The 27129-nt window shown below is 41.0% G+C and overlaps 3 protein-coding genes across 3 annotated transcripts in view; 2 read left to right on the forward strand and 1 right to left on the reverse strand.

Annotated features, from left to right (window-relative positions):
• The window catches only part of LOC120445461 (5-hydroxytryptamine receptor 2A), a 61725-nt gene that overhangs the window by 16535 nt on the left and 18061 nt on the right, over positions 1-27129 (reverse strand). Inside the window, exons 2-5 of the mRNA XM_039625905.1 lie at positions 21302-22061; positions 20418-21113; positions 17607-17740; positions 15273-15382 (exon numbers count right to left, since the gene is read on the reverse strand). Coding sequence (XP_039481839.1) covers positions 15273-15382; positions 17607-17740; positions 20418-21113; positions 21302-21326 — 965 coding nt within the window. The 5' untranslated portion in view covers positions 21327-22061. The remainder of the gene's footprint in view (positions 1-15272; positions 15383-17606; positions 17741-20417; positions 21114-21301; positions 22062-27129) is intronic.
• On the forward strand, positions 1977-3972 carry LOC120445462. The gene is made up of 2 exons (XM_039625906.2): positions 1977-3716; positions 3772-3972. The coding sequence occupies exons 1-2, from the start codon at positions 2328-2330 to the stop codon at positions 3778-3780; spliced, it is 1398 nt and encodes a 465-aa protein (XP_039481840.1). The 5' UTR covers positions 1977-2327; the 3' UTR covers positions 3781-3972.
• On the forward strand, positions 15599-17545 carry LOC120444737. The gene is given in 2 exon segments (XM_039624663.1): positions 15599-16246; positions 16358-17545. Coding segments are annotated over 2 exon segments (1836 nt in total).

A 27129-nucleotide genomic window follows, 5' to 3' on the forward strand; every position in this document is an offset into this window, starting at 1 on the left:
TTGTGAGCAAATTTAGAAAAGGTTGGACTTATATTAATAAACCTAAGAAAGCCATAAAGAAATGCTTTAAATTAGGAATATCATCCCATTACAAATTTACAATGCAGTGAGTGGAAATTTATTTGCAAACAGGCCACAAACTCATTAATACAAATCCATTTAGAACAAAAGGCGGAGAATGCGACCGGCTTCATAAGCCGTCATAATTAATTGAAATTGAAATTTTATATATTGTCAAGTGGTGACAGTCAATATTTATCTTCGCATCGGATCATTTTATGGCGTTTTTTGCAATTCCCATTTCAATGCATATTTGATGCCTGTCGCCTGCTGTTTACGTTTTATGCTTTACGACTTTATTTTTCCAACACATAGGTAGATGGAAATTTGTTTTCCCTTTTCCCCTTTATATTGCTGATATCTCCACTCGGCTAATCGATTGCATTACATTCGAAATCAGCTCAGCGTAGAGTATGGAATAAAACAAAAAAAGGCAAAACAAAAGCATAAACAAAAAGTGGATTTTATTCACCTGCGGCTGCCCTTTTTTTGTGCAGCGAACAAGAGGAAAATAGAAAAATAGCTGGGTTGATGGGTTCACATGTGCCGGTAATAGTTTTGTTTTGTTCTAAGCCCTGCGGCATCTGTGGCATGATTAAATTTTTGTAAAACTACTTGTTCCCTCTTGCACTTAACAATGGCTGCGGTAAAACAATAGATGGCCATCCCATATTCACCTCCGAATATTTGTTCTTCACTTGGCAGCTGCATTGCAATTAAAGTCATAAACGCAGTATAGCATATAACTACTAAACTCTACCTCAAATATCTATTAATCAATTAATGTTTCTAAAATAAAAAAATTGAAAAAAAAGCTACATGTATTATGTTAAACAACTAAATTTTATTTCCTTTTTATTTGCACATGAAAAAATATATAATTGATAAGTCTTTGATTATTCCTTTTTATTTACACATGAAAAAATATGTAATTGATAAGACTTTGATTAAATATAAAGGAATGAAAAAAGCGAAGTAAATGTCATTAAATCATGCTTTTTTGTTCATTTACAGACGACATTAATAACTTTTTATACACAAACCAATTTAAATTCAATGAACCGGAAACTGAATGATTTAATGGTAAAATATGTTATTAAATAAAGCTTTAGGAGCTGTTGACTATTTTTACTTGTCACATTTCTGCCACTTATATTCTCCACTCTGTCCTGCTGCTTTGTTTTTTCCATAAGGATTACAGCCACTGGGCCTCGTTTTGATGGAAATTTTACCGAGTTCCCCGTTTTCAATGCGTCCGTTGTGCTGACAAGCGGCTGGCCCACAGCGAAATTCAATTTAAAACGTGCTTACGTGGCCAAGTTCCCAGTTCCCAGTTCCAAGTTCCAAGTTCCCAAGGAAAATGGCCAGCCGGCTCACCGCATTCCGCTGCTCAAGAGCTCTTTTTTCGGTCAACAGAGTTTAATATTGCAGGGCAAAAGGGCTTGATGCCGCGCATCCCCCTCCCCGTCCCTCTGAAATTCTTATTGAAATATATAACTTTATACTGTTTTATATCTCTTTTCGTTTCCGGCTTTTCCACGACTCGGTTAATTTCCCCGTTTTGTGCGCATATAGAACAAGGGCAAGTTTGGTTTATTCTTTTAATAAACGCAACAGGAATTATCCATAAAACATTGTGCTGGGCCACGCTAAAAGTTTTCTAGTTGCCACGCAGCTGCTGCAGGATGCGTCTTTTCTTGATTACAGGACCCTTTCTTCGACTCCCAGTATGTGCACAATTGTGCGCGAAAAGGTGGAACTACAATTGTGCACAATAAAAACAAAAAAAAGTAATCTATTGTAATATATGTATATACTTAATTGGTGTATAAATAATAGATACATATCTTATTAACTTCGATCAAGCTATGTTATAAAAACTATAAACCTTCATTTTTGAGTAAAGTTTTGTAGCAAGCAGGCACACTACCGTAACATACACACAGTGATTGTACATACAGTCCTAGATATACATACTCTTAGTTTTAAGTACAATTTTACGCTAATGTTAAGATCGTGCTTACGGACACTACTTTGTGCGTCCCGTTCGCACGATCAGCAACTGACACACCAATACATACATGTAATAGGCTAAGAAGGAACGGAACGAAGAAATAAAGAACACTTCGTTTGTGACAAGAAGAGAGAACGGCCGCATTTGAATCGCCTCCTACAAATTCAGAAGTGGGATTACTGTGAATTTTTTTTTTTCACAAAAAACTCAACCTACGAAGCAAAGTAAAAACAATATCTTTAAATATAATCAAATGGAAACCATCGGTGCGGACGATTATACAGCAGCAGAACTGCGCAATTGGTGTGAAAAGCTCAGCATGCAGAAAAGCGGTAACAAGGCCACGCTTGCGGCGCGATTGAACGGTGTGCCCCCAGAAGCCCGAGGAGTTTGCCCGGTGATTGGCGAATTAGAAGGCGAAATCGCTAACAATGATTTGGAGCACGAAATCGTCGGAGAGTCAGCACCAGAGGTCGACATGGAAAGCCCAAGGAGCATGATCGAGGACGCCGCCGCTGGAGTGGTGCCGCCAAGCAGCGAACACTGCACCAATGCTGAAAGCATGAATGTTCATGACGACGCCAGGCCCTCAACATCTACCAATCATCGCGATTCGGAGTTGGCACGCGAGGAACATTTTCCAGAAGTTTCTACGCAGTTCGACGCCATGCAGCGTCAACTAAGGCTGCTCCAATTGGAAAACGAAATGTTGAAATTGGAATCTGCTCGACGCCATAACGCTGCCACATCGGATCAAAACAGCGCTGCCACATCGGATCAAAACAGCGCTGCCACATCGGGTCATAACAAGGCTACCCCACTAATTCGAAGCAGTGTTGCCAAACCAAATCAACACAAGGATGCCACTCAAGATCAAGAAGTCGCTGGCGGAGATGCCAGATCGGAGGAAGCATTTGTAAATAAACAAACATTGCTAGCAATGGCCAAGGAAATGATTCCGATATTCGACGGTGCTTCTAACAACAAACTCAATGTTAGCACATGGGTCGCCCAGCTCAACGCGGTCTCAAAAATGTTTAAGCTAAGCGACGATGTAATTCGCATGCTAGTGATGTCCAAATTAAAGGACCATGCTCAAATTTGGTTGCACTCTTCGGAACGTTTGCTGACTTTGCCGGTTCAAGAACTTCTATTTCAACTTGGTGAAGCTTTCCACGGTAAGGAGAGCAAAATAATATCTCGACGCAAGTTTCAAGAGCGCAAGTGGAAACCGTCGGAAGATTTCTCCACATACTTCAAAGAAAAAACGCTGTTGGCTACACAGATTCGAATAGACGATGAGGAGCTAATCGACAACATCATTGAAGGGATTCCCGACTCCCTTCTACGACAACAGGCACACATGCACTGTTTTAATTCGTCTGCGCAGATGTTGCACGCATTTGCCAAGGTCTCGTTACGTAAACCGCTACTTTCTCCGGCTGGACGTGTTAAGGTTTCGTTCGATAAGGAACCTGGTTCGGCGCCTCCAAAAAGGTGCTTCAATTGCAATGCTGTTGGGCATTTCGCCGCCGACTGCCGCAAGCCCAAGCGCGAGTATGGAGCCTGCTACGCATGTGGCAGTAAGGATCATCTGGTGTACAACTGCACTGAGAGGAAGTTCGTATCCGACAACGAATATGTAAGACCGTTTAAGATTTATTTTAGTTCAAAACCTAATGAATGCCTGTTTTTAGAATGCCTAATCGATTCTGGAAGTCCAATTAGTTTCATAAAGAAGTCATACGTCGAAAAAATTTTGAAAAAGGAAGATATTACGTTAAATGGAAAGATTCTTAAAAATTATTTTGGCTTAAACGGTAGCCCTTTAGATATAATTGGAAAAATATCATGTTTCGTTATTATCAATAAAGAAATTCTAAATTTTGAGTTACTAATTGTGACAGACAGATCGATGGCATATGGAACAGTTTTGGGAAGAGATTTTATGAAAATTAGTAATTTTAAGATTGTTAGGGAAAAAGATAGTTCAAATGATAGACATTGCGAAAATGATTGTTTAAATGATAGAAACTTTGAAAATTTTATTGCAAATGATAGACATTGTGAAAATGATCGTTCAAATGATAGAAATGTTGAAAATTTTATTGCAAACGATAGATATTGTGAAAATTATGATTCAAATTCCGGAAATGCTGTTTTAAATAATGAAAATTCTGAAGATAATGGTTTAAATGATAGAAAATCTGAAAATGACGTGGCTAATGTCAAAAATTATGGAAATAAGTGTTCAATTAATATAAATAATGGAAATGAGAGCAAAACAAGTAGTCCTTATGACGGATTAGAAATACTATCAATTGAATACCCCGATCCAATAGAATGCAGTCAGTTAAATATTAACGAGAAGTGTGAATCGAATCTAAGAAACAGATTAATAGACGTATTTGATAAACTTTATGTGAATGCGAAACGTCCAGAAATCCCAGCAGTAAAATGGGAAATGAAACTTAATTTTGACAACACAAAACCATTCAATTATCCTCCAAGGCGATTATCATATGCAGAAAAAAGTCAAGTTCAGAATTTATTAGACGATTACTTAAAAGACGGGATTATACGTGCAAGCGAGTCAGAATATGCATCACCAATTGTTCTAGTTAAGAAAAAGTCAGGAGAATTAAGAATGTGCGTTGACTATCGAACTCTCAACAAAAACATGCTAAAAGACAACTACCCTACTCCATTGATAGACGACCTTATTGATAAACTTTCTGAAAAAGTAATTTTCACCAAATTAGATCTTAGAAACGGGTTCTTTCACGTGCATATGCACGAGGACTCAATTAAATACACCGCGTTCACTACACCTATGGGACAGTACGAATGGCTCAGAATGCCGTTCGGCTTACGAAATGCCCCCGCAGTTTTTCAGAGATTTGTAAATAGAATTTTCGCAGATTTGGTAAAAGAGGACAAGGTCCTCATTTACATGGACGATATTTTGATAGCAACAAAAGATAGTAAAAGCCATATAGAAATACTAACAGAAGTGTTTAAGCGATTAGTAGATAACAAACTGGAATTAAGAATAGACAAATGCGAATTCCTTCAAAGTGAAATAAAGTACTTAGGATATGTAATATCAGGTGATGGTATTAAACCAGATTCAAAAGGCATGCAAGCAGTAAGAGATTTTCCAATGCCGACAAAAACTCATGAAGTTCAGAGTTTTCTGGGGTTGTGCTCCTACTTTAGACGATTTGTAAAAGATTTTTCAACAAAGGCAAAACCTTTATACGATCTTGTACGAAAAGATAGAAAATTCGATTTCGGTGCGACAGAGTTAGATTGTTTCGAAACATTAAAAAGAAATCTTCTAGAAGCTCCTATTTTAGCATTGTACAGCCCTACAGATCCAACAGAACTACATTGCGACGCTAGCGCTTTAGGGTTCGGTTCTATTCTTATGCAGAAAAAGAAAGACAATAAGTTTCATCCAGTATTTTACTTTTCAAAACGAACGACTGATGTTGAAGCAAAGTACCACAGTTTCGAATTAGAAACCCTCGCGGTGATTTACTCTTTGCAACGTTTTAGGATTTATCTTCAAGGAATTGAGTTCAAAATAGTCACAGATTGTAGTGCTTTTACTCTAGCATTAAATAAAAAAGATTTAAGTCCAAGAATAGCCAGGTGGGCGCTGTTTCTACAAGATTATGATTACATCTTAGAACATAGGTCCGGTAAGCGCATGCAGCACGTAGATGCACTAAGTAGAAATACAAACATACTAACAATTGATTGTAACTCTTTTGAGGAAAATTTAATTATTTGTCAAAGCAGAGACGAGAAGATCAAAACGATAGCTAAACAGCTACAACAATCAGAACTCAAAGGTTACGAAATGCGTAATGGAATAGTTTATCGAAAGAAGGATAAGGAAGTTCTCTTATTCTATGTACCGAACGAAATGGAAAGCCACGTGTTGTTTAATTATCATGATCAATTAGGACACGTTGGAATAGACAAAATGGTAGAAGTTATTTCAAAAAGCTATTGGTTTCCCAAAGTTAGAGAGAAATGCAAGATACACATTAGCAATTGTTTGAAGTGTATAGCTTATTCTGAAAAGTCTGGAAAAGAAGAGGGATTCCTTCACAACATTCCCAAAGTAAATATTCCATTTGATGTAGTACATATAGACCATTATGGTCCTGTTGATAAAAGTAGGTCGAACAAACACATATTAGTGATTATAGACGCGTTTACAAAGTTCGTAAGACTATATCCTGCAAAAACAACAAAATCAAAGGAAGCAATAGTTGCATTAAAGGACTATTTTAGGGCTTACAGTAGGCCAAAATGTATTATTTCGGACCGCGGGACATGTTTTACCTCTGGGGAATTTCAAGATTTCTTGAAAGAAAGTGAAATAAAACACATAAAGATAGCTACCGGTTCTCCACAGGCTAATGGTCAGGTCGAAAGGGTGAACAGAAGCATAGGTCCCATTATAGCTAAGTTAACTGAACCAGACAAAGGACTGCATTGGGACACTGTTTTAGAAATGGTCGAATATGCGTTAAATAATACAATGCAAAGATCAATTAACCAACATCCAAGTAAAGTTCTGTTTGGAGTATCTCAAAAAGGCAGAGTTATAGATAGTTTAAAAGAAAGGTTAGAAGAAATAAATAAAACAAATAATGACATAAATTTTGAGAAAATTAGAGAAAATGCTGGCAAAAACATCAATAAATTGCAAGAATACAACAAGTTACGAACAGACTCGAAAAGGAAAGATCCTTATAAGTATGAAAAGAAGATTTGGTGATGATCAAGAATTTCGACTCGCATATAGGCGTATCCAAAAAATTAATCCCCAAGTTCAAAGGTCCATATAGAATAACAAAAGTTTTGCGTAACGATAGGTATGTCGTGGAGGACGTTGAAGGTTTTCAACAGTCTAGACTTCCATACAAGGGAGTTTGGGCAGTAGCAAATATGCGCCCATGGATAAACAAAAGTAAAAGTTAACATGTTTGTAGAGATCAGGAGCTCTCCGGTCAGGATGGCCGATTGTAGCAAGCAGGCACACTACCGTAACATACACACAGTGATTGTACATACAGTCCTAGATATACATACTCTTAGTTTTAAGTACAATTTTACGCTAATGTTAAGATCGTGCTTACGGACACTACTTTGTGCGTCCCGTTCGCACGATCAGCAACTGACACACCAATACATACATGTAATAGGCTAAGAAGGAACGGAACGAAGAAATAAAGAACACTTCGTTTGTGACAAGAAGAGAGAACGGCCGCATTTGAATCGCCTCCTACAGTTTTTTTTCGAATGCAAGCCCTATTTTTCCTTCCTCAGCTGTGCCATCAGCGCGTGTGTGTGTGAGAGTTGCGTGCGTAACCTATGCGTGCCCCAAAGGGAGGCCAGCAATTGTAATTTACGACTGGCACACACACACTCGCTGACAAAAGGCGATGGGCACACGAGAAACTTATGTAAATTACAAGAAGAAAACAAAGGACAGGCAAAGTCTGCTGGCTGCTCCCCAAATACGAATCCTAGGGCTCCTTGCGCTTGTGGGGTGCATCCAAGTGTGCTGATTACTGTCTGGCTGCCCTGCTGCGCTTCCTGCGAGTCCTTATGCGTGCCTGAATATCCTTGCATTCGGTTCGTTTTTAATTCGGTGTGTACTCCGCTGTGTATGTCTGCTGCGAGTATTTGCATTCGCATTCGCATTGCATTGAGTGCATGCATCCGCCTAAGAGCTCAATATGAAAATAGCCGTGGAACCACTGCACCTCCCATTCCAGGAAGGACTTCCTGTTGAAGCCAGCATATTGCAACTGAAGTTCATGAAATGGCCCGAGGATCTACAGGTCTGAATAACTTTTAATTACAAAGTTATAAAGAGGCATAATTATAAGATGGCTAGCTTAAACTTATATTGTTATTATAAGCATATATAAAAAATATATATTAGAAATTATCTACTCAAAGCTAATTCTGGCGGTCAAAAATGTGAAAATATCGATTAAAACGAATTTATATATTTTTCGCTAAGCAAAGCCAATTTTCAAGCGCTTTTAGAATGCTCGTGATTATTTTAAATATGTTAGCTTATGCGGCGTGTATTATTCCGGGTCAACGGCTTAGTCGATTAAGTTGAATTAAGGCCATTACAGGTTACAGGTTTTTGCATATTCTAACGATTTGCATAATTTTGCGGGCCATTCGGTTGCGGGACAGCGATTCAGGTTGACGGCTTCGCGATGCGGACACTTAATTATATTTAATAAGCCTAATTGTCGTTGTTACTCGGACGTTGCCTGAATCCGTCTTGCATAATTGTGCAGCAATTTGCGTGTTGCATGCCGAACGCTGTGGCATGTGACTGTGGCTGCAACAAAGAAGCTATAGCTATGACCTCCGTGGTGAGGGAGAAAATGTAATCCCTAATTAGAAAACGATTTCCCGGGGCTCAATCCGAAGACAAAAGTCTTGACAAAGTGGATTTTCATGTTTCCTTTGGGGATCAGCGGGTGGCATTCGATGCGGAATTTCGTGTTCAAGGGGCAACAATGAATTAACCAGTTGGTTGACTGCCCTGCTGCCTTGCTGGCTTCTTGGCCCGCTCACTTGGCCATTTGCCTTCGAGTTTCGCCACTTTGACTACGGTTCCGGCTTAGTCCTTGTGGTTTCGGTGAAAGTTTTGCCCCACGCAAAAGCTCAAGAAGTTTGGTGGGGCCGAATATCCAAAAAACCAACCATTAATCACATGGCTAGAACGGCAAACTGGGTTAAACTCAAAAATAAATACAAACGCTAAGGCAAACGGTTGCTTATGGCTTAATAAAAACCACAAACTTTTCAATGCAACTAGCAAGAGGTAAAATGAAAAGACTTTCTCTTAGTTTTACTAATGCATTTGCTTTACGGTTGGCCTTTTAATTTATCTGGAAAATTTTAATTTATCTTCGGTCACGCCTTAGAATTTCATCTATTCCTTCTCATTTTCCTCTTTAATTTTCCGTTTTCCGTTTTCCATTTTCCTTTATTTGATTTGATTTATTTGAAATTCAATTTTACTCTCTGCACTGATTAATCATCCCAGCAGAGCAGCCATTATTTTGATTTATGCGCCGAAACAAACAAAAACGTACAGGCGAAAGAACTTGGCCAAATTGAAATTACGCACTTTTGGGGTTAGCCGCACAGTGACAGTTATAGAATTGTAATTCATCTTGACTGCGGTTGGTCGGACTCTGCTCTCCACACTCTGCTATGCTACGTATATAGCATATCCCCTTTCGTTTTTGGTTTCGTGGTTTGCCAGTTTAAATGGAAATATTCATAAAATTTTCTGGAAGCACACAAGCTCTGCGGTCTTGTGCAGTTTGTTCTCTAATTGCTTTGACATTTCATTCGAAAAGTTGTCTCAAACGGATGCAGAATCAATTAAATTGAGGAAATCGTAACTCGGCATTTCGAAGTCAGTTCATTTTCCATATTGACGTTTAATCTGTAAATATCTGAGCAGCCCCAAAAAAGTATGCAATCAATGCGTTTCACTAGCTAAACTTTAGCTATAATTAAGGATTGCTCAAGCGTACACACATACACACACACACACACACACAGGCAGGCACACACTCACAGACACACTCGAATTTATATAAGCTGGCCATTTATGGCCATGAGCTTACTGGGGAAATATTGATTGAGGCATTCTGTGATGTTGCCACTCAAATGCATAAATCATTAGAATTATGTCAAGCCCTTCTAATCGAGATTGAATGAGCCCCTAATTTACACACAGACAGCCTGACGCACACACATGCAGTCACGCTTACACAGAAGGCAGCACTTAAAGCCATTTCAGTTTGTCTGTTTTATGAACTTGACTTGTTTGTGAGTTCATCAGAGTCAAAGAGACACAGAGGACATGTCGGAGGGAGATGGAAGGGAAATCCCAGCTTTAAATGTCACAAACACCTCATTGCGTATGTCGTTGTAACTATTACTTTCTGGAAACGCATACAGAGGCTTCCACTGTAAGAAATACTTTAGGCAACGCAAGAGAATTTGTCAAATATAAGTCCGTTAGAAATATACAACAAAAATTTTAGAGTATTTTATATAAACCAGTTATGAAAAGCTAGAAATATTTTAGTTTAATATCAAGTAATAATATATACGACTAATTATATTCCAATTAAGTTATAGTATTCCAAGCCAAAAAACATTTTCCCTTTTTTTCCTCATACTTATATTCCATGTGTATGTGTAGGTTTGTTTTATTGTTGTAGGGATTAAAAGATAACGTAAATGTCTTAGTAACATATCCGGTTTTATTGCTCGGTAACTTTGCTGTTTGTGTTGTTATTGCCCTGTCTTGCGTCTTCTGTTTGCTACTTTGTCTCATTAAACATTTGAAAAGAGACACACACAAAGTACACATTACACACATCCCATGTTTAAGGCAAATGAAGCGTAGTCAGTATGAGTAAAAGTATGTGTGTGTATGTGAGCAAGCCAGGAAAACTAATTATACTGTTAAATGCGTTTGTTTAACTGCCAATTTAATTAAGGTTATGCTTTCGTTCAGGCCAATCCCTAATCTGCCAGCTAAGCTTGTCCAGCCACCTCGTTGTCCCAAAAATTGTTCCAACATTTGTGCAATTACAAAAGTGCACCCCGCCCCCCCGCACACACACACACCATCCCAATTTTACACCGCCCATGAAAGTTGCGGCTATGCGGTTGCAAGGGTTAATGCTTAAGGGTCAGGGGGTCACGGGGAAAGGGGCCAGGGGGTCACGGGTCGGCGTTGGTGGCCAGGAGCCATTGCCTAAAACGCAACGCGACAGTATGAAAATTATGTAAAATAAGTACAATGTGGAAATGCACTTAGCCGAGCGTGCACAGTGGCAGCGAAAAGTTTTCTCATTTGCGCTAAGTGAATCAAAATATTAGCTTGAAAAAATCCACATGAATACCTGTGAGTAAATTTAATGAAATGTCGAAAGCTGATTATAAAATTCACTGACGTCGTAAGATATAAATTATTATTTTAAATCCACAACTCTATAAAACCATTTAATTGCTTGATTTAAAATCTCTGCATTATATCTGAAATAAGTCTGGTAGTAAGCTTAAATGTGGAACAAATGATCAAAAATCCTTGAATTTTATTCCGGAAATTCGCTGGCATGCAAATTTAAACGTGTCTCCATTGTTGTATACTTTTTTCCCTTCAACATTTGGCTTTCGACCAAGCCGAACAAAAAAAAACGTAATCGTATGACAACAGCAATTACAATTACACATGGCACACAGCACATGGGACGCAGTTGCAGTTGTAGTTGTAGTTGTAGTTGTAGTTGTTATCCTTATTTTTCTACTGTACTTGTGGTTAGAGTTACAGCAACAACAACAGCGATACCAAAAACGACTGCGAGGATAGCAGCTTGGAGTGCAGTGCATCGACGATGGTAGTGAATATGAACATGTAATTACGTTTTAAGTGCTAAATTGTAAAATATTTACGTAAAAACTATGTAAACTTAATTGAAATTTAATTGAATATGTCATAAATGTGCGAACAGCACAGCAGCAACAAAAGCAACAGCAGCAGCACATGTGCAACATGAGCAGCGATGCGCACGAGCAACATGAGCTCGGCAGCAACATGGCCGACAAACTGTTGGTCACTGCGGTTAGCAGTCAGCAATCAGGATATAGTCCCAGGATCTCGGCTACCAAGGGGGCTAAGGGAACAAGATGAAGGAAGGGGGCCCATATTCTGTGGGCCTCTGCGAAAACTTGGCATTTAAATGCTTTCGAAAAGGGGGCAGCGTGGAACGCAAAGCCGCGAGGCATTTATCATTCGGTGCGGCCAGCCGATGCTTTTGTTGTTGGTTTCGTGTGCTGCCACTAATAATGACGTCAGCAGCAGCATGCAGAGCATGAAATTTATGCACATCGAGCTCCCAGTGTACGAGTGTGTAGGAGTGTGTATGAGTGTATGCGTAAGAGAGCCTGTTCTATATGTGTATATATTCGAAGGACCAACGGCATTCGACAGAAGCTGCCGAAACGTTGGGTCAGTGCCATGAAGATTAATGTCCAGGCGGCATTTGTCGGTGCCGAATCCCAATTTTTGGTTTCTCTTGTTACACAAGGAAAAAATTGGAGCTATTCGAGATCTGCTAGCTCATTTCAAATTTCTTTTATTGTAAATACCTTATGTTTACAAAATGAATTAACATGCTTGCTTACATCCCATTAATTTAAAAATGTAATAATTTTTACCTCTTTATTTGTGGCACAGTCACACTTGCTTTTAATGCCATTCTGGGCACTCTTAGCTTTTTTTGCATATGGTATTTTTACTCAAAAGTATAAAATTTTTAATTATTTAATTAAGAGCTCCCTCCTTTTTCCCGTGTACAGGCTTTATTGTGCTGGCAAATAGCAAAGGAAAAATTCTCTGGCTCTGCTGCTCAGTTCACTTGTTTCACGGCATCGTGTTCTTTTTTATATGCCGCTTGCCCTCTGCTCTGTGAACCCCCGGAATCTCCAGCTTCCGCAAATACTGTTGGCACTCTGTCTTAATTGCTTAAAAATTACTGACATGGAAAATGAACTCGGAAAATGTTAACCACTTTCCCCCCCATTTTCCCTCTCCCAAATGTCCCAGGATCGTATTGTCAAAGATTTGGCTGTCCTAACGGCAAATACTTGCAAATATTATTGTAGTCGAATGTCGGCAACTATTTATCATCCGGTTTTGGGCGAGCAGAGTTTGTGGACCATTTGACAAACTTAATTTATTAATGCACCGCTCCCATCTCGTTTCGTCGTCCTGCTGTAAATGCCTTCTGCCTTGCTTAAAAGCACATTAATTTTCATTTCATTTGGTGATAAAACAAAGACTTTCCATTTTAAATATCTAGTGACAACTAACAAATAAAATGCGCCCTAAAGCCCTCTCGGGGTAATTGTTTCCCCCCTCCCGCCACTCCCACGTCAACTTGAGCCCCAAAAAGTCTGGACCTGAGCCGGAGGCCTTTTATCTTGACGATGATGTGGCACTCGGGCAAATCATCATCACTGGCTGTCATGCCTCGTCATTTGCATACTTGCCAGCAGAAATGGAAGTGCCATTGCCCCAATGCCCACTCCATAAATACGGAATACGCAATACGCAATACGGCATACAATCATAATGTGAAGTGGGACTTGGACTTTCTTTTCGGTGTCCGGCTGACAGGCGAGTGGCGTCTGCGAGGTGCCAAAGATGGGGGCGGCTCTTCTATGGGGGGTAATGTTAAAGTCGGAGCTTCGGCTGATTGATATGCATGCGAAATCTAAGCATCACTTGGCTTTGTTTATTGACAGGCAATTTGCGGCGCCGGCGCTTCAATTTGCCAATTGACAGCCACATTACAGGGTATCAGCGTGTCTTTTTTCGGATATATATTTTGAAGCCCTCCTGAACGACCACCGGTCTAAGCTCCCTTCCCATTCAAAGGAATAGTTTTCAAAAGCACATTGTGTGGAAGTTCAATTAAATTCGCCGATTGGCGGCTGCGAAACGAATTTCACAAATGCGGTGCAGCTATTTCAAAGCATTTGAATGCATTAATTAGTGACAAAAACAAATATCAATTCATCTCTTTGCTTTCTTGCACAGTGAGAAATCTTAGAAAATTATATAAAATCTATAAATTATGTTGTCTTAGCAATTTTATATTGTAAAAATAAAAATTGTTTAAATATTGAATAAAAGAATTGAATGAAATTAAAGAATTGAAATAAATCGTTAAATTGTCGACCTAAGTTTTCTCCGCATGTGAGCGGTTCGATTTTAATGAGCTGCTCCCCGCGCGTTGCGTATACGCCCCGTTGCAGCAGCAAAGAAAGCGATTTGCATTATTTATGGCTAGGCTGGTCGTCCGGTGGCTCTAATTGAAACCGCCAAATAATTGGCCCGCATCGACCTGTAGCTAAGCCAATTAATGCGGCCATATAATTTCAGTACATGCGGGAATTGGCGGGAATAGCAGCTGGAAGCGCACAGCTTTGGGCCCAGTTTCAAATAAAATGAAATTACCCGGTCAAGTGCAGCAAACATTTTGGAAATTACACGTTCCGTGGGGATAGGAAGGGTGGCGTGGCCTTTGCATTTGAGTGTTCATTAAACACACACAACAAGCGGCAAAAGAGTCACGGGTCGCAGCGGCATTCAAACGGCATTACGTATACGCCGTGCGGGCCGATTGGAAAATTGCGCCAATCTTGCAGCTAAGTGGCCATAAAACTGCCACCCAGCCAACTATATTTCCACACCACACCAGCATTTTCTCCGTTTCTCCTGCTGCCGCCGCTGTGGAAAACATTTTCCTAGTGCCATTGCCATTGTCATTGGTGGCAAGTGCACGAAAATTAGCTGGCATTGGATGCTTGACAATAAAGTTGACATTCGGATCGACAACGAGTTCAAAGTGCCCACCCCTTTCTCCACTCTCCCCCCTTTATTTTTTTTCCAAGTGAATAATGCAATTCGTTTTTCACTGTTCCATGCTCTGCCCTGGCCACGCCCCCTCGTTCGCCCTTTGTTGTTTGCCGTTTTGCGTTCTATTTTTTAATCGATTGATTGAAATGTTTGCTGCAAATTGATTGATGGCATGCAGCCAGCCATGTTCCCATATATGTATCATTGCCTGCCATATGCCATGGCAGGAGATATATGTATATAAATTTAAAATTGATATAGCCATCAGATGACAGTTAAGTGAGTGGTTGGAGGTTGGTTGGGAAACCGAAATGTGAAAAACAAACTATACAGCAACCGCAACAGTCTTTGAAGTTCGACGGGCGGGTAACCATAAAAGGAGCACTTTGTTTATTGCTTACAGGGCATTCATCTGTCGGTACTTTTAACAACTTATTTGAGTGTTTTCGGTGTATTTATTCAAACAGCACTGGATTTGTAAAGAGATTTAACATGTTCAAAACTTGATTGATTGATTCGCTTAACTCAGACACGTTTCCCCACATATCTCGGCATAAGTACGCATATATCTATATTTAGCGAACGACCCACCGGGCTTGTCTTACACGTCACTTACAAGCTGACTTTGTGGGGCAATTTATCAAGGGGCCCGGAAGTGCTGGTTTTGGGTCTGTCCTAGTAATTACTTACCGATCCACGGCAATGGCCACCAGATGCAAAATCGAGGCAGTGCAGCAGAGGACATCGCACGAAGTCCAGATATCGCACAATTCCGGACCAAGTATCCAGCCCTGGCTGATCTGTGGTCACAAAAGAAGGAAAAATGAATGAAAAGGGTATATGGTCATAAAGCTGGTTAGTCAAATAGACAATAAAAGTTGATGGCTTATTAAATTTGATGCTTCCCAAGTATGTAGTGTAAAATGTAATGGCTTCTAATAACAAAGCAAACAAGGATTGCCAGGCTTTATAAAGGGTCAACTGTCGAGCGAGGAAGTCAAAGTGGAAAAACAGCCATGGGGAGTCGTTTCTTCATACGGAACTTTATACTTTTTGGCCTTTTGGCCAGCAGCAATATGCAGATACCAGTCGGAGAACTTGAGAACAACTTGGATTTGGGTGTGCCCCACTTGCTAGAAGTGACCCAATTTTTGGGAACGATTCTTGGACTAGAGTCCGTTACGATATTTTCGGGCTGCATCAACATAAGTCACTCAATCCAGCGGAGCCTTATGGACAGATATATACCCGTTAATACGGTCGGATCCAATCTAGAGCGGGCTAAATACCATAAACTGGCTAATGCAGATATACGGATTGTTCTCTTTAGTGGCGTGGATGATCCAATATTCAATACACTCAATGCCACGGAATCTCCATATTCATATAATATGTATATCCTTGTGTATGTTTCACCATATACAAATAAGTCCGTTGAAATGGACTTTATTGATGAGGTATTCGTACTACTCTGGAATATGTCGATTGATTGCACATTTCTTATGGTACGTGGCGAGTTCAAGATGGAGATATGGAACTACTTTTATTTGGAAAAAATACAAAAATTTAAAGTGCTTAGTTCCAACACGTTTTTGGATAATATACGAAACTCCAACTTTAAGTTTGTCCTTCGCGTTATGGATGATTCTCCATCATTATTTTGGGTAAGTTCGTTTGGCATTAGAACGCCTTTTAAGCACTTAATATTAAATGATTTCATTCCGATAAGTTGTAAGTGCAAATTATATTTAGAACTCTACACTTTTTACCTGCAGTACAACTCATCGGAGCAAGCGGATGTGACTGGCGGGGGCAACATCAGTCTGTCCGGCCCCATCGGTCTGTTGATCATCAACTTTATGCGTCACATAAATATGACGACGGAAATTGTTCCGGTTTCAATAAGGCAGACCTCCAAAATTGAGAACTATCAGCAGACAGATAATTGGATATCTGGCAATGCGACATATATGGTAGGCACTGCTATCTTGAAACACAGAAACAGGGTGTTGCTTTCACGTATCTGTCTATTGGTCTCGAATCACAGGATGGTTCCTTTAAGCAGATTCTTAGACAAGCTGATTAGTCCAGGTGTTCATAGGCTCACCTCTTTATCGAGTATTGGCATATTCGTGATCAAGTACTTTTCGCACCGCCCTCGATTGTTTTGGGTTGCCTTCTTTGGTACTTTACGATTCTTTTTTGGTATTCCGCTGCCCAACAATGTTTTACAACGCTTACCCATGGTGGAAAGGTGGATAGAGGTCTTTATATTCCTTATCGTGAATATCTTACTGGGTTCGAATATATCCATAACAAGCAGCGCTCTAACAACAGGTTTTTTTGAGGCACCAATCAGAAATGTCGAATCCATGAGGGCGAGTGGTCTGCAGATTATGACCGCAGATCCGACAATTCCACAGGCCTTCAAGGAAAATATTATGCCCAGTTCACTGGCGGATCTGGTGGTTCTTGTGGATGAACCGACTTATTTTCATCACATCACCACCTTGAACGACAGCTACGTGTACGTGATGCAATCTCACCATTGGGATGTCTTTCACCTATATCAACAGCAACTGACCAAACAGCCATTCGAGATTGGTGGCGAGGAACTGTGCTCCAAATGGCGTATCTTGGGCATGCCCTTGAATCCGACAACGCCTTTTAGGTTCATATTTAAGAACTTTTTCGATAGGGTTGTAGAGTCTGGCCTGGAGCAAATATGGGTTCAAAAGAGCTTTAAAAAGTTTTGTGATATTCATAGCTTAAACAAGCTGCCCGTGGACATCCCTATTTGGAAACCGCTGTCCATTAAGTTTTTTTCAAATTTCATAATGGCCTATATTTTGGGACTAGTGCTCGCCACATTGACGTTCGTGGGTGAACTGGTCCAGAATAGATATCGTCGTAGAAATTAAAAAAAAATTTTGTATGTGATGTTGATGTGTGCAATCATGTAAATGTAAAATGATCAAATAAATATCGCACTTCGCTTTGGCTTTTCTGGGCACCCCCACTTACCTCGTATACTGCTCCTAGGGGCATCACTAGGCAGGCCACGAAGAGATCGGCGACGGCCAATGAGGCCACCAGGTAGTTGGCCACGTTCTGCAGATTCCGCTCCAGGATAATGGCCGCTATGACAAAGACATTGCCTGCAAAGATCGAAGAAATGGTACACTGAATTAAATGAAGAGCAGGAAACGGAAATGGGGTCGATTTTAGTGGGGGCAGGACTTTTAGCAGCCTAATTGCGAAAATTGACTTGAGGCGAAAAGTTTGCAATTCAATTCCAGCTGCAGCTGATGACCGAAAACTGAAAACCGAAAACCGAAAACCGAACGAACGAAACCATGAACCTCAGCGGCACAGATAAACTTTTTGGGGAATTGGCAAACTTGTATGGACGTCTATGCGCCGGCGAACGTCGAGAATGGGAATCTTATTAAGCATGTCCCTCAGCATTGCACTGTTGCAATTCCACTTGCACTCGAGCTGGCAGACAAAGAGAAAGTTCACAAAAGCCAAAATAAACGACATGAGCTAATCGCGCTGTCGTAAACTTTGCCAAAAGCCCTGAGACGAGGATGAAGGGTGTGAAATTGACGTGAGGGGTTTTTGGGATGCTCGATGGTCTAAGGGAGCGCCGCGGGGGAGTATAGCACACCTTTGATGTCTGCTGGTGCGCTTATTTTTCCTGAGTTTTCTCGACTCTTTCACTATCTTTTCCCCACCTTTGCTGCCACTGTGTCGCCGACTACTTGTGGTGCACTTGAGGCTGCAGGAGAAAGACAGCCACTACAGGTGCGAGACATGCAATTTGTGGCATTGAATCCGCCGGCAGTCGACGGCAGGAGGGCTCGCACACACTCACAGCACTCGCACCCGCCTGGATACACACAGATACGCCAAATACATACTCACACACACACACAGGCGCACCCTACGTACATGCAATTAGATACTTGAGTGTCAAAGTGAAGGCAAGTAGACGAGCCCCATGCCTGCCAGCTGTTTGCGTTTTTCAGTTTCTCAGCTCCATGCAGTGCCTTCACCACGGGGGTCACTCGAGGCATTGCATCCCGGGAAGGATTTTATAATCCTATCATGGGGTGTTAGTGTAATGGTGCAAAATTCAACAAAACTCACTATTTGCTTCAAGACCCAAAGTTCTACGAGTAAGTCAGTTGTTCATGCTCATTAGCACGTACATTTAATTATATTAATAAAATAAACCATTCAGATTTAAATATTTATTCAAGTACAAAATTGTTCTCCAAGCTGAGGGTTAATAAAAATGATCAGATCTGGTCAACACTTTATAAATTCCATCTCTAAAAACGCTTCCAAATCAGCTCCAAAACGAATAATAAGTGGGTCAAATAGTATTAAAACCATTAAATTCATATATTTTTTGGCAACCCCCATGTCGACATTTTATTCCGGGTACTTTTCATTATTTTTTTTTCGGCTGCCGAGTGACCGAAAGCGTGAAGCAATCTAGCTTAAATTAGCATTAAGACTCATTAGCATTTTCTTTTTAAATGCTAAATGCTGCTGCCGTCCCACTTGGAAGGCGACTAAAAAAATGCAAAAGTTCAAAAGCGGACGAGCTCGGCGGGAAGAAAGGAAAACTAAAAGACGGAATGGGACGCAGTGAATGAAAGGAAGGCGGAAGAGGGAAAACTAAATAAACACAAATTAGTAGGAAATCAAAATGGAAACAAGCAAGAGGAAGCGAGACATGTGAATGGCTTCCAGCTCAATTCAGACAGGATCCTTTCGGAGTGGCGTTAAGAAGCGTAGCATACTTTTCAGCGCTCGTTATTTTTATTTGCCTCTTGACTTTTGTGTGCTGGCCGTTTTAAATGAAATGAAACGAAACGAAACGATACGAATTGAAATGAAATCTACTTAAATTAATGAAATCAATTTCAGCCGGCTGCTCTGCTTATTTTGCTTCCTCGCCTCATTTTCATTTGTTACTGCCTGATTTTGATACATTTTGTTCTGGATTTTACAACGTGAACATAAAGTTTCCCGCTCGACTTGAATTGAAGTGGGCGGGGCACACTGTGATTGATTGATTGACTGTCAATTTTAATGCGGCATGTCTTTGCCTAGATGGATGCCGGTTTGTTTGCCATCGGATTTATGGCTAAATGCGTGTAATGAATGTAGCCAACAACAAAAGCGGCCTCTTTCACATTCCCATTTCCTCATTCCCATTCCCAATGCGAATCGTCTACGTCTACCCATTCCAAATTTTGTTCCTCGTCATTGAGCTGCCTTATTAATAACTGAGACTGAGCTGATGCTGCTGTTGCTGCTGCTGATGCTGCTTCAGCATCTGAGCCATAATAACAACAATAATAAATAATATAAAATGCCCTGCCAGTATCATAAATATCAGTTACGCGTATTTTATTATCTACAACTGAAGCCGAGGCGCCCGACAAGTCCCTCCGGGTCCTCCTTATTGAATTGTTTGCCATATTCCCCAAGGATTAGGAGGCAAGCAGAAGGCGCGTGCCTGAGACTGGCATTCGTGGAATTTATTTTGGATGGCATGGCTCGGTGAGCGACTGAAATAATTATGTCTATGTTTGGGCTTTGGCTTACACTCAAAATAATATAAAACGCTCAGCATGTAGCATATAAAAAATTAATATTTTTAAATTCAAATTTTTGTTTACTTTTTGGAAACCGCCTATGAAAGATTTTCAACTTCTTTTATTAAGGTTTAATTATTATTATAACATTGTCCTGTATTTTCAAAAGGAATTTTCCAAGTGTACCTCTTGTTTTATACGGGTTTCAGTGAGTACTCACCAATTATGGTGACCAGTATCATTAGGCCAAGCAGCACCGATGTGACGGCCATTCGCAGCAGCTGCGTGAAGTCGTCCTCGGCCACTTTGCTGGTGGTCACATTAAGCCCAACACTGCCGTTGATCAGATCCAGGTGGCCACTCCGGTTGGCCAGCATCTCGCCAAACAAACTGGAATCGTTGCCTTCGAGGAGAAGCGTATCGTTTAGCAGCATGGCACCCAGTCCGACTGCGACATTCGTATAGTTATTGTCCATGTCGATCAGTTGGAGGGCCGGCGAGGATGCTGGCGAGGATGTGGCATCCTGCTTGCTGGTCAGTGCCCTGTGCGCCGCCTTGGCCGTGATCCTGGCAGCTGCTGCCGCAACCGAGGCACTGGCGGCTGCCGCTGCCAAAGCGGCGGTGGCCAGTGGTGAGCCGGTGGCGGTGGTGGTGTTCGCATCGGTGGGCGGTGGTTTCAGCGCCAGGGAGCCTATCAAATCCGCTCGTCTCTTTCCGGAGCTGTAGTAGCGCTTGCTGTTGTTGTTGTTTGTGTCCTCCAGCTGTCCATCCTCCGTGACCGGAATGTCCTCCAGCTCATCCAGCTCCACGTCGTCCTGGTCCTGACCATCGACATTCTGCTGTTCGGGATGCGGTTCGGCAATCAGAAAGGCCCTGTCATTCATGCTATTCGCGATGTAAATGTAGTCAAGCGCATCTGAAATGATGAAGAAAGAGGAATTTACATGATGGCGGATATTCATAGTTACACTGAGAAAAGGCAATTTATGTATTTTTCATTAAGACTTCTTTATTTCAAAGCTTTTCATTGTAGTAGACCCTCAAAGGGCAGTAAATGGATATCACTCTAATGTCCTAACTGCCGCATTCTTCATGTGTACCCACCATTAAAGCTGGTCTCGTGCGCCATTTTGTGGATACTCGGTGTGTTTTTCGGGATGCTTCGCTTCGCTTAATTGCAGCCGCAGCGGAAATGAGGAGTTGACGGAAACGGAAGCGCGACTATGCAACGGCAACGGCAACGGTAACGGTAACGGTAAAGGCAACAGCAATGGCAATGGCCTCCTGGCGCATGTGTGTGTCTGTGTGGGTGGGCGGGCATTTGGGATGGTGCCGTTGTTTCAGCTGGCGGCCACTCAGACAGGCGGTACGGGACATGGTGACACTTTCCCCACGTTCCCCACTTTCGCTACTCTCACTGCTTTCCCTGCTTTCCCTATTTGCCGCACTTTCCCCACTTTCCCTATTTGCCGCACTTTCCCCACTTTCTCCTCGGGTGGCGCTTTTTGTTCCAGCGTGTGCTCGGTGCCGGGCAGGATGTATTATCCTAACGAGCTTTCGAGTGTTTACATGGAGCGTTTACAATTTCGGCTTTTGGCTTTCACTTTTCTTTTCGACTTCCTCTTATTTGTGCTCTTTTCTTTTTTTTTATGTTTTCTTTAGATTTCTCTGTGTGGCAGTGTTGCTTTTGTTCTGTTGATTGTTGCCGACTTTGGCTTTGTTGCTCGCTACTGATGTTTTGTACTCATTTTGGTTTATTTAAGCTCTTCCGTTTGCTGTCGTGTGTTTATGGCCCATTTGATGGCTATTTTCATATCCTTGAAGTAAATTTCACATCCGATTGCCTTCCTCTGGTGTCTGCATTCTGCGAAAAGCAAAAAGAATTCAATTAGACAATAAATTCTCGTGCCCAGCTAACTAATACTAATAAATAGCAAATTGAATTTCTGCGGTTGCCCCCAAAACATATTTGTTCCTTTCTTTTTTTTTTTTGTTTGCCCCTCATGCCTGGTGGAAAATAATTTCCTGCAGGTCTGCGGCATTTTTGGCTGTGAAATTTATTGTATTCAATTTCCTTTCCGCATTGTGCGTAAAGTGTAAATGAATTTGAAATGCTGCCGCTGCTGCGCCCGCTTGTTAAATAATTTAACGCAATTTCTGCAATTACACGGAATCACTTGGCACGATAAATAAATATGAAGACTGGCATGCCAAGCGTTGTTTTCTTTATTTTCTTTCCTTTCTTTTCTCCCCCAGGCCTGACACACACACACACACAATCAAGCACACACACCCTCATACACACGTAAACGCATTTACGCATATGTGTGCGACTGGCGGAAGTTTTGCGTGCGTGCGACAGGCGCCATTGCCAGCGGCTCCATTTCCCCTCAGCCCCCTCCAGTTTTGCCTTTCGATGCTCCAATGCTGCGACACAGGCGGCAAAATAAATTTAAAACGCATACAAGTAAGAAAATAAGAGCAAAGGGAGCAGATCGCAAGGACCAAAGCCTCCCTGCCAGGATGTCATCGCATTTACTTGAAAGTGTACGGCTACAACTGTGGGCAGCCAACTAGTTTGTAAAGATAGTTCATGGTAAAATCCGTGCATTTAAACAAATAAATACATATTTCCTCAATATCTAATATTTATTTCATAGATAGATTTTGGAAGATAGATTAATGAATGTACATGTGATGTATACATTTCTATCATGATCACTTCTTTACTAAGCAACTTAATATATATGGCAATTAATATTTATGTATTTAGCATATACTTTTTACTATTTTATTTAATAACTTTTCAATACTTGATAAATTGATTTTACCTAAAAGTATTCGCAATTTTACGAGAACTGTGCGTGGGTGGCATACGTGCTCTTATGTAGAACGCAGTGCGGCGCCGTAAAACCCAAAGCGAAAATGTTGCATGTTTAATGCCCACGAGTTTATAGCCCAGTAGTTCAGAACGGGGACTTTGGCCAACTTACTAATATTATTTGTACGTAAAAGAGCGGCATATACTGCTGACAGCAGAACTATAAAAGTATCTTATTCTATTATTTACATATTTCTCTTTGACTTTACGCTCTCTTTTACCTAAAACTCGTTTAACTTTAACAGAAATACGTTAACAAATCTGTAATTTGATAGTCTTTGATATGTAAAGTGCATGGAAAATTCGCTTCTATGTATGCATGAAGCTCCAAGCCCAGAACGTCATTAAACTGCCACTTGACTTGCGTTTCCCAAGGATTCCTGTCAAAGAACACGCTGCTGCTCCAGCTATTCTCGCTCTCAAATGGCAAGTTTTCCACCTAATGCTCTTTCCAAACCGGCTTCATTAGCAGCCACTTGCGTTACGTCTCGTCTGACATATGTGCTTTCGTGTCTTCATTTGAATCTTAGCTGCTGTATGCAATTTTCCAAAAAAAAAAAGAAGAAAAATGGAAGCAAAGGCTGGAGATTCTCCTCGAATTCCTTTGAGATGGAGACCAGTTAAGAGGCCCCACCATTACGCAACTGCCTGTGGTTTCTGGGTGGCAAGAGGCCCTTCATTCTATGTGCGTTCAAAAAGTTTCCACCTTAGTAACCTTCAAATGCCAGCATGCGCTTTGCGATTGGCCGTGTAACTAACGTTTTCAAGTTCAAAGTCGACTTAATGCGGAAGTTTATGCCAGCTCACAGGCGTTCAAGGTAACTACATGTAAACTTTTTTTACAACCCAATGTTAAGGATTCAAATATTTTCTTAACTTATAAAACACATTTGGAATTTTCATTCCTTTAGTTTATTATAAAATAATGCTCATAATAAAAAGCTAATAATATATCGCAAATGTAAAATGCATCTATTATGCAGTTTAAGTTTCAGTGACAGTGAGGTATCACTGCAGTTGCCTACTGGGAAGTAGATTCTAAAACTTGGCCACGTGCACTGGGCTCGTTTGAAGTGCAGTTGAGTGTGAAGACGACACATGTCGCTTAAATGCACACCAAGCCGCACCTGTCTGACCCTGCCCCCCACCACCTCACCATCTCATCACCCCACTGCCCCGCCGAACCCCTCGCCCATTCCCATTTTAGCCATGGTGAGTGCACTTGTTGCGGTTCGCAACTTGTCCGGCAGTCGCCTGCATACATTATGCAAGTGTTTGCCAACTGTTTCTGTATCTATGTGTTTCGACGAGCATGTGTGCGTCAGCAGCTGCGAGTGTGTGTGTGTGTGGGTATGTCACTCGCTTTTTATAGTCGAGCTTATCGCATATTTATGCAGTGTGTCCTTTGAAGCAGCGGCACAGGACGCACAGGGCTATAAATCAACTTTGGTTCACCGCACTCGGCTCCTGACCATGTTCCCCACTATACGCCCCCCTCATACCACTCATTTTGATTCCCATTCGGATTCACATTCGCATCCGCATCCGCATAGCAGCAATTACGAAAATTGCCTATCTATGCAATAGTTGTGTATGCCGCCTTTACTGCGAAATAGTTCACAGACACTTGCTCTTTTTGCCTTCGTTGTTTACCCAGCCAAGTCATAAATCAAGTGAGTTACTAAATCGAGAGGGTGGCTTAAGTGGAAGTGATAAATATTAATATTTTATTTTTAAAAGCAGGTTAACAATTCCAGGTAAAGCCATTCCACAGTATTGCAGAAATGCCCCACTGTAAGCTAATCAAAGAAGAGTTTGACTTGACTTTCTTGGTTGTTTTGTTTCGCTGATAAAAAGGCTGAACAATAACATATCTATTACTTCAATTAATTCTTTCTCTTACGAATCAAGTTTACCAATCTGGCGAAACTTTTCAATCCACCCACATGTCACATTGCTGCTTTTTTGTGAGTGTGGTATTTGGGTATGTGTGTGTGTGTGTGTCCCATCAAAGTGCAGTTTTCCGAATGCAAGCCAAAGCAATGCCTCATTGTTTGCCCCTTGCCAATGCCAGCTGTTTGCTGTACTTGGAAGGGTTCAGGGAAAACGGATGGCGGCGGGGCAAACTAAAATAAAGTATAATAAATGGCATACATATTTCATGCGACGCTCGATTTCATTCACCACAAACTCACACATGCCTTAGAATGCTGAATGTGCAGCTCTGTGTGTGTGTTGGTGTGTGTGTGTGGTGTGTGTATGTGTATAGATTCAGACATGACCAGACATTTATCAGTTGTTCGCATGCATTCAAAAGATACTAATGTACATATTAGTTCAGCTCAGTAAGTGGCTCCCTGCCACTTTCTCGGCATTCGTAGTCCCACTTCCGGTTCCGCTTCGTCCCCCTTTCTGTTGTTCGGTTCCTTTTTTGCACCATTTCCGCTTCATTTCATGCGCCATTTTTCTCTATCTTTGCAGTCGAGTGTTTGCGCCTTGTTCCCATATCCTGAACGGCCTTTCATTGGCCTCCTTGTTCCGCCCACTTTTAGTTTTTCCTCTTGCTTTCTCCTCACAATTTTCCCGGCTTTCACCGCCCGCTTCATTTTGCGGTTGCAGCTGCTATGTATACGTATACAGCTTCAGTTTAGTTCAGTTCAGTTCTGTTCAGTTCTGTTTCTGGTTCAGTTTCGGATTGCTGGCACAGTTTTGTTTTCCATTTTCCATTTTCCTTGGCCGCCTGCAATTGCTTTTGCCAATCAGTCTACTGCAAATAATTTATATCGCCCGAGTGTGTGTCGGCACCTTGGTTAACTCATTGGCATGTTTTATGGCTCTTTTGGGTGTGCGTTTGCCATAAATATTGCCCATACGCAGTGTTGACCATGCGAATTGCACTTGGCTTAGTTTGTTTTGGTGTATTAGGGTTTGTGGAGTGTCCTCCGCTAATTGCTCATTAATATTCAATTGCCAGCAGCTTTTGTTCAATTATTCAAGCGCAAGCTTTTCACTACAGAAACAAATTGTCAGTCGCCCATTCTTTTCCCACCGATTCTCCACATTCCACATACATACGTGTTCAACAATGCAAATAAAAGAGGACATACGAAGTATGCAAATATTTAAATTGCAGCTTATTTCATGTTCTGAACGCGGGCGTGAAATAAATAACATTCAATGCATTTTTTATCTGCGCAAAAGCTGAACAAAAAATAGAACTTGAAAGTGAATGGCAAAAGTCGAATGTGCAAATACTCTGGTTTGAACTACACAATTTTATTCAAGAGATTCTTACTTAGATACATTAGGTTTTAAAAATAAATTATTTGATTATTCATAGATTATTTATTTATTTCGTTTTGTACTATTTCAAGTTCTTGATATCTCACGCTAATCTCCCTTTCAATAGTTGGCAAAATCACTACCATTTTAGGGTAAACTGCCATATCTATTTCCTATCAATGGAATTGAACTGATAAAAGAGCTGTTCCTTTTTTTTTGTTGGTTGGCTTAAAGTTTTGGCCTGTGAAAAAGAAAAAATTGCAGCTTAAACGAAATAGCAAACAAATACGAGAACAAATGTTGGCCACGTCGGGCATCAAATAGAATTGTAATTTGATTAAATATTCCAACCAGAGTGATTGATCCGCATGTTAGCCGCCGCAAGCCCATGGAACATTTAAGTTGTATACTTTTGGGTAAAAAATTTAAGTCGTTCATTGGGTCCTTGAAGAAATTAAAAAGGAGTTTGTTGCAAACAAAGCCTCGGCACGGAGTAAAATATATGGAGCGAAATTGTTGGCTTTTAATTACTTTTGAGCATCGTTGTCTGGCAGCTGACTGCCCGTATATATCTCAATATTTTCCTTAATGTCAGGACGACGGCACGATAATAAATTTCCCCGGACAATATCCTGCATTTAAATAACACTTCCTGCACCACGTCTAGGCCAAGGCATCCGTCCATGTCCATACGTCAGTCCCAATGCGCTGCTCGACGTTTTCCAGACAGTGAAATGAATTTATTTGCCGCCGGGCCCCATAACAACAG

This window comes from Drosophila santomea, chromosome 2R, assembly GCF_016746245.2.
Source record: "Drosophila santomea strain STO CAGO 1482 chromosome 2R, Prin_Dsan_1.1, whole genome shotgun sequence".
Classification (NCBI taxonomy): Eukaryota; Metazoa; Arthropoda; class Insecta; order Diptera; family Drosophilidae; genus Drosophila; species Drosophila santomea.